General features: G+C 40.4%; 1 protein-coding gene across 1 annotated transcript; it reads left to right on the top strand.

Annotated features, from left to right (window-relative positions):
• The first annotated feature begins 1,110 nt into the window (after window positions 1-1,110).
• On the top strand, window positions 1,111-7,541 carry fblim1 (filamin binding LIM protein 1). Its single transcript, XM_038696796.1, has 8 exons — window positions 1,111-1,625; window positions 1,989-2,358; window positions 3,437-3,588; window positions 4,652-4,745; window positions 4,858-5,027; window positions 5,646-5,824; window positions 6,080-6,200; window positions 6,313-7,541. The coding sequence occupies exons 2-8, from the start codon at window positions 2,013-2,015 to the stop codon at window positions 6,421-6,423; spliced, it is 1,173 nt and encodes a 390-aa protein (XP_038552724.1). The 5' UTR covers window positions 1,111-1,625; window positions 1,989-2,012; the 3' UTR covers window positions 6,424-7,541.
• The last annotated feature ends 402 nt before the right edge of the window (window positions 7,542-7,943 follow it).

The raw sequence follows: 7,943 nt of genomic DNA, 5'->3' as shown, positions 1-7,943 counted from the left end.
TCAAAGCAGTCAAATCAACTTACTCACACTTGAGGAAAATCCCTGAGAAGTCATCTTTTCAACCCTGCAGATGTTTACAGTTAGGAAATCAGCATCAATTGTATTTGTGAACATGCAATTGTCATTGTTTCTACTGTGTTTCTTTCTGTTCCTCTCCCTTTGTTTCCCTTCGTTCTCTTTCCATTGTTGCCCTGCTCACCCAAATAGTTCAAACCTGAGGATAAAATTACAACATTGATACTGTGATGTTGGTGAGTAAATTGAAAAGCCATGGTGCTGTAGTAGTGAAGAGGTTCAGAGGGTTTAATGAGGATTTTGGCTGTTGGGGGGGCGGAGCATGGAAGTCTGGGGATTGTGTCATCAGTAGGCATGCTCCCTCCTGCAACTGTGACATCACAGCAGCATTCCTTTCCACAGAGCTGGAACAACAGAGACCCCCATCACTCTCCTCATCTCCGTCTCCTGTCCCCCCCTTTCTCACACATTCCTGCCTCACTTTTCTTCTTTCACACTGAGCCACATCGATCAGAAAAGTTTTATTCAACATTTAGTTACTCGCTCCATCCTCCCTCTTGGCTCTTGGGAGGGGAGTTGACCTCACAAGGTTTGGCTCCGGAAACTAACCACAATATTTGCTGATCAGCCAACCTGATATAGCTTCAGGCTCACTCTGGTGGAGAGCAGCAAACACAACAAAGCAGCTTTTTCATAGCTCTCGCAGACATCCCTCACTGCGCCCCCTCCTCTCCTAATACACCAATATCTCCTCTTGCACAATACCCTGATTCATTGCACCGTAATGCTGCTGCTCCTTTGCAGTTGCTTTCAACACAAAAGCTCCATCAGGAGAGTCTGATGAAGTCCACCGCATATTATCAGACGTCGGTGAGGCACAGATGGAAGCACTGCCGTGTGACACTGATAGTGAGTCAAGGCTGAAGTGATATAATGTAGTGGGGGAAGGGAAGACGGAAAGAGGGAGAAGAAAAAAGGAGGCAGACTCAATGAGGGAGGTAGGGAAAATAAAGCTGACAGAACAATAAGGCAGAGCTGCACAGGAGAGAGAAAGAGGACAGTTTGAGATAGAGAGTTTGCTGGAAAAGGCAGGTAGAGTCACATCCTGCTTGCCTGTAGAAAGATAAAGCCGAGGGAGGTGGCTGTCTCTGCTTGTCTATTTAAGGGTGAAAACCTCTAGAGATACTTTATGATTCTGTATATTGCCTTTGTAAAAGTCTGACTGTGTGCTTTTGGTTAGATTGCCCAACAGTTGCATGACTTTCTTTGTGTGTGTGTTTATGTGCATGCCTGCCTGTGTGTGTGTGTGTGTGTGTGTGCCTGCCAAGTTTTCATAGTGGATGAATGTGTCATGTTTTTTACTGCACTTTGCCCGAGATTAACTGTTCACCTTTTACGGTTGGGAGGGAGGTGGTATTGTCATTCAGCCAGAGAAGGAGGAGGGGTCGACGGACGAGAGAATTTGGGGAGGGAGGTACAGAAGGAAAAGGAGTGGCCTTCGGCTGATAGTCTCTACCGGAGTAAAGTCTTCTCTCAGTGGCAACTTAAAGGAGGGAAAGTTTTGAGATCCAGAACAGGGGAAAGAGAAAGAAGACCACTTTTTCTCCCAGGTATGTAATGGCAGCTCACAGCCAGAGTGAGTGGGTTTAAAGGAAACAGATGATTCAGATTTGTGCTTTCTGCCTCTTAAACCATTCATTATGGGTAATGAGAGCTGTGAGTGTGTGATTTTACCTCTCTGAAGTGAGAGTGAACGATCCCACAAAGTTGAATGAGAGGGCATATACACTTAGATTAAATATTATTGAGATAATAGTGATAAAATGCCGTGCTTGTATTCCAGGGTTGCTTAAAGGGGTCGACTCTATGATGTGTTTCTGTTCTCTGGCTGTTCTTTTGAACAAGGCTATAAAACATTACATGTTGCGAGCAGTCTTGAGTCTACATGATAATTGTTCTGTCCCTCCTGTTAGGCTGTATGTAGGTTTTATGCAGTCATGGCAACAGCGGCTCCACCGAAAAGGATGGTGTCTTCTTTCTTCATCACTCTGGCGTCTCCTCACCGAGCCACTGTGACACAGCAGCAGCCCGCCCTCCAAGCCCACAGTGCCCTGGCTAGAGACAAGCAGCACACTGCTGTACGAGTCAGCCCAAGTGACACCATCCCCACCCTCAGATGTAAGAAAGAGGACATCTCACCGTCTGAAGGTTATGGCAGTGTAGAGAGCAAGGACCAGACTTGCGCGGAGGCCTCGACCACAGCTTCAGATCCTCAAAGCCCAAAACCTGCCCAACCGGCACCCGGCAGAGGAAATCTGCAAGAAGACGACAGAGGTGCTGCAGGTATTCATGACAAGATCTATTTTTCATCATGGATTCGATACAAACAGCGCACTGAAATAAAACTTACCTGAAATATGTTCAGAATTGACCATACATGTAACGGATGGCATCAGGGCCTGGCTGAACTTTAACATGTGTTTTGGACCTTTGTTTTACAAGTCTGTTTTAGAATCATTTGTTGAGATGGTGAGATATACCAAACCATAAGTTATGGTTCTTGTTGGGGAACTCCCCAGATTAGATTTTATTGCTTTATAACCTTTGTTTCAACACACCTGGTATTGTTTAAAGGGGAACTTATCAAAGTGTCTTCAGGGGTACAACTGCATATGTGAAAAAAAAACGCCTTTTGTGGCTACAGGGGAAGCTACGAAAAGTCTGATTAATTTCCCCAAGAGATGTCACTTGAGTCAGCTTCAGTTGGGGTTGAAGACTACAAGTTAGAGCATGAAAACAATCTGGGGGTGTGGTGAACCTCGGGAGCCAGCTCCTCATCTCTGCTTGAGGCTGGCAGCTTGAGGCAATATTAGCCACTATTAGAATAACACAACCGAACGGTCAGCGGTCGAGTTGCGTTGGGGGTCATGTAGGAGCCAGTTTTTCAGTTCTCTTTTAATCTGAAAAAACTATCTTCCTCCTCTCACACTGGCTGGATTCAGGATGTATTGTGTGGGAAAAGTATTATCAGTGAGGAACAGTTGCTACTTTTGATCACATTTGGCTTCCTTTTTTAGGAACATGCTGAAAAGTTGTCATTTTTAGTTTGACTATAGATGAGCAAAACACATGCTTAGAAGACATAACCCAGTAACCGTCAATATCTCCCCTTATTTTATTTATTTTCCATTATTTTAATCTTTCTTTCTCTTTTTTATTTGTATTTCTAATTCGTTTCATTTTCATTTTTCAGCCTGACTGTATCTTGTATCTGTGTATGTACATACGTGTATGCATAGCACGTATAGCACTCTCTCTCTCTCTCTCTCTCTCTCTCTATATATATATATGTATATATATATATATATATATGTATATATATGTATATATATATTTGTTTGTTTGTTTTCTTGCCAAATAGAGCTCTTCCCTCCTCCTCCTCCTCCTCCTGCACTGTCTTCATCTCTGGAAACATCGCTGTCTGAAGAATCAGCGCTTCCACCACCTCCTCCTGCCCAGATGCCTCTCTCCCACCCTCTGACCCCAGGCCAGCAGACAGTTTACAATAAAGAGGTAGGCAGACGTCTCTCACAGTTTCGCTTAAAAACTGTCACAATTGCATCACCCAAATCTTCATGTTTACCACTGTTATTTAAAACACAATTTTAAACACTTGATCCCAATTTTCCTCAATAAATTTCGCTTGAAGCAGACAAGTCTTTTTTCCCACAGTGAAGGAGTGAACTTTCCACAACTTTTACAGAACCTGTATTATGTTGTGCAGCGGTTGTGAAGAATCATCTGAAAAACACATTATGAAAGGAAAAAACAGCTGTCTTTTAGATATGGCTAAAGGATCAAAAACACTTATGAACTGTACACATTTTCCTTCACAAACAGGGCACTTTCCAAACTGTTGATATATTTGAAAGAAACCTTCCCATCATTACAGCCCCGTGCAAAAACAATGAAGTGCAGATCAGGAAAGTGGGCTGTTGAAGCAGGAGGTCTGATAATATGCAGAATTTCCCTTTCTTGTCTATGTACCCATCTTTTCCAACAAAGTGTACAATGTTTTATAGATTTATTGTTTGTGTTATTGTTGGATATAGGATTTAATGAAAATACCCATAATCTTTTAGTCATGCAATTCCACGAGAGGCACCTCATGTTTTTATTTCTACAAAGTTTATTTTAGGCTTAGAATAGTTTTCCACCTCCTTTCCTTGGAAATGTCTTACAAGTTAGAAGTGCTTAAAATGACGAGCTCTCACGATTCTGACATAGATGTTTTAGAGCAAAAAAAGTGAATAAGTTCAAGGATAATCAGAGTCTGTATCCATATTAAGTTTCTTTTAATTAAAAGATCTGCGTATGTCTTGCGAGATGTTTGATGGAAGTTGTTTAAAAAGCCAAATTGTCATTTAGCAAGATTTTTAAACAAACCTTTAACGCCCTGAAAAGCCGACATACTGTGAAATTCATATATTTGTGCACTCCAGTCCTGATTTGGTTGGATGACGCTTATGTTTCAGCCTGTTAACCTTTACAGCCACTCTTCTCTCTTTCTCTTTCTAGCAGCAAACGTGTCCGTTTAAATTTTAGTTTAACATTAACAATGTGCTTTACATTTAAGGTGGAAACAAGCACCCCATCTAGTGGGTTGAAACAAGATGAACAATACCATGGGATCCATAAAAATGGCCAAGACACAAGCGGCGAGAGTAAAGGTAACATGATCTCTATTTACACATTTGCCACTCAGGATTTAAACGGTTCCACTTTGACAATACACCTATTATTATAACCTGCTTTGACATTTGATGTGTGTGTACAACACAGAGGTATGTGGCTTCTGTCGAAAACCCATGGCCCTTTCTGAACCTGCAATAGAGGCCTTAAACAGGACGTACCATGACGGCTGTTTCCAGTGTAGATCTTGTCACATTCCGCTGGCTGGCAAACATTATTACAACAAGGCAGGAATCCCACTCTGTGAAGACTGCTACCGGGTAAAGTCACTACGGCCTCCACTACAGGGTGTCACCATAGCTGCAAATACAAACACAAATCTTTGTAACGGACCATATTTTTGCGTGCTCATTTACTTAAAATCAGTAATGCTTTACATTAATGCTAACTTTTTTCCAAAGGCTGCTGTGACATTTTACAGTTTTTAATTGTGGTTTTCCTATATCTTCCAGGGAGCTACTGGTTTCCCTTACTTTACCTGCAGCATGAAAATCAACTTGCACAGACTTGAAATCCACCCGTCACAGTTAACATTGTGTCACCTGTTTTAAGTTCCAGTGTTACGTTATTGCTGGAGTTGCAATGGGAGATTAAATTCAAATCTGACTGTAATATAAAAATAAGGCTAAAAATAATGCTTAGTGTGATGGATTACTTATCTCAACCAAGATTTAGGCAAGCTGATTTTTATTCTTCGCAAAAATTAAGGCAATGGCTGCTTGAAAAGTGCAAAAATGTAAACACTGTGCTATGTTTTGGAAAATGGCCGGCAATCATACATATGAGGTATAAGTAGTTTATAGGAAATGGGTTAAACAGTGGTATCGTCTTTTAGTACAGAATTGCATTACCGTTAACCATGTATTTCTGTCTCCCAGGCCAGTCTGGAGCTTTGCTGGGCATGTGGGGAGGCTATCACAGATCAAGTGATCCGTGCACTGGAGCGAGCGTACCATCTTTCCTGTTTTACCTGTGCAACATGTAAACAGCAAATTGGAGAGCAAGCTTTTGCACAGGGAGAAGTTGGAGAGGTGTACTGCCTCCAGGACTATTACAGGTAGGAGGGTTAAAAGGGTTCCTTTAGACAAATGTTGCCAAATGTGCCAAAGATGATTTGTGTAAAAGGATTGAGATAGAACACTGATTTGAATTCACTTTAGTTTCTTTTTTTATAGTACTTTTAAATGGCATTGAAATATATGTCCTCACATTGGGTAAAACAGCTCGATATGCCTGTTTGAAAGGTGCTATACAATTAAAGTTGCCTTGCCTTGTCTAATATTTTCTGCCCTCTAAAATTTTGTCTTTAAAGGAAGTATGCTCCAAAGTGTAGCGCCTGCAAGCAGCTAATCATTCCAAAAGATGACGGTACTGACAGCTATAATGTTGAATGCATGGGACGCTCCTACCATGAGAACTGCTACAGATGTGAGGTAGGCGATCCATGAGCAAACAGTGAACTGTACGTACACACTGAAAAAGTACGCAAACACACGGAAGCACATTAATCACCACCAGTCAATGAGTCTTTCATATCGTCTGCAGGTCTGCGTCATCCAGCTCTCTCCTGAGCCAAATGAGCACGGCTGTTATCCTCTGGATGGCAAGATGCTTTGTAAATCTTGCCATCTGAACCTGGTTTCTGGTCAGCACTAACACTGGCCTCATGGCCCCGGATAAAATACACCTGATGGAAAAGTGCCACGAGTCCAGGTGTTAAAGAGACGGGAGACTGTGCATGTTCATTTAAGGCTCTGGAATACAAATTTCACACAGATCTTTCCAACAGAATGAGAATGAAATATGACTATTTTTCACAATATATCATGCTTTCTGAAGATCCTCTTATTCTTCTTTTATACTTGATAATTTTGCACTCAATAAATTCTACAAAATGCACCAAATATATTTATGCAACAGACTTTGCAAAATTGTACGGCGAGCATTATTTGAATTTTTGTAAATGTCAATCAGTATATTGTTTTTCAATCACATTAACCCTTTAAATGAAAAATAAAACTATATAAAAAAAAGTCTATATAAAAGTAAACTAATATATTTTTTTCTCGAGGCAGGCTCCAACATACACAACATTTGTTAACTACCACATAAGCTATCAGTAAGTATTAAGATGTGGGGGAAAAAAAGATTAGATTACAATTTCATTCATTATTGTGTAGCTGGTAAAACCATAATCATGGACAGTTTTTGTTCAGACTGACAGGCCAAAGACATCTGGGCTAGAAGCTGCAGAGACTTTATTCAGGCAGCTGTCTGAACAAAATGACAGACTGAATGTGATCACTTTTCAAACAAGATCATTTTACTCACCTGTTCAGGTAAAGCAGAGAAACCGTCAGGCAACCAATTCAACTCAGCAACAAAACTGCAAAGACAAACTTACTCTTTTTCACGAAAACCCTACAGCTACTGTAACATTTGTGGTAGAAATATGTGAACGGGAATACTGAATACAGACATTAGAGACGATAACACATCCTGGGACCAAAGCTTGAAGGTGCTTTTCATGTGATTGTGATCACATCCACATTTTTTATCACATAATGGTCTGCACCACAGGGCCTTTGATGCATTTCGCCTGAACAACAGAACTTTTCACATTGATTTGACTGCTTGCAGTATTAAAGTCTCATTCAGATGCCAGCTAAATTATTTTGTTATTTACGGCCTGTATTTCAAAACCTGCAAATATTTGTGGATTTATATTTCTATGTATCAAAAACATTTATTAAAACATTTTCTGGGAAAAGTAATTTTGTCATTTATATGTTATCTTTCCTCTCTGGTCTGTAAAGTGAGACTATTTACTTGTGAAAGAAATGAAAAGTTGAATTCATTCAAATTAAAACACACCCTTGCTCATTCAATACACTCAGGGTCTTAACCATTATGACCACTGGCATATGTTGACTAATATTGGTTAATGTTATCAAAGTTTAGTAACATATTGATGTATTACTGACATTACTGAGTTAGTTTGCTGACTTTATGAGTCTTCTCTATTTTGCTTAACTATGTTTTTGTATTTACCTTTATCCCACACTGGCCACAGTGGCTGTTGTTCTGCAGAACTTACATTGTCTCACTTTAAGTGGTCCAAGAAGGAATTTTCGTTGAATCAAAGAGAAAAAAAAACAATGTTTGCATAAAGCCAT

Source organism: Micropterus salmoides, unplaced genomic scaffold (genome assembly GCF_014851395.1).
Source record: "Micropterus salmoides isolate LMB-PRFRI ecotype aquatic unplaced genomic scaffold, ASM1485139v1 Ms_hic_scaffold_4, whole genome shotgun sequence".
Taxonomy (NCBI): domain Eukaryota; kingdom Metazoa; phylum Chordata; class Actinopteri; order Centrarchiformes; family Centrarchidae; genus Micropterus; species Micropterus salmoides.
This window is presented reverse-complemented; position numbering and strand designations above follow the sequence as displayed.

Excerpts from the sequence above, each read along its gene's own strand:
- fblim1 (XM_038696796.1), top strand. The coding sequence starts at position 2,013 with ATGGCAACAGCGGCTCCACCGAAAAGGATGGTGTCTTCTTTCTTCATC. Across the intron at positions 3,589-4,651 it reads AGACAGTTTACAATAAAGAG|GTGGAAACAAGCACCCCATC; the intron begins GTAGGCAGACGT and ends TTTACATTTAAG. Across the intron at positions 5,028-5,645 it reads TCTGTGAAGACTGCTACCGG|GCCAGTCTGGAGCTTTGCTG; the intron begins GTAAAGTCACTA and ends TCTGTCTCCCAG.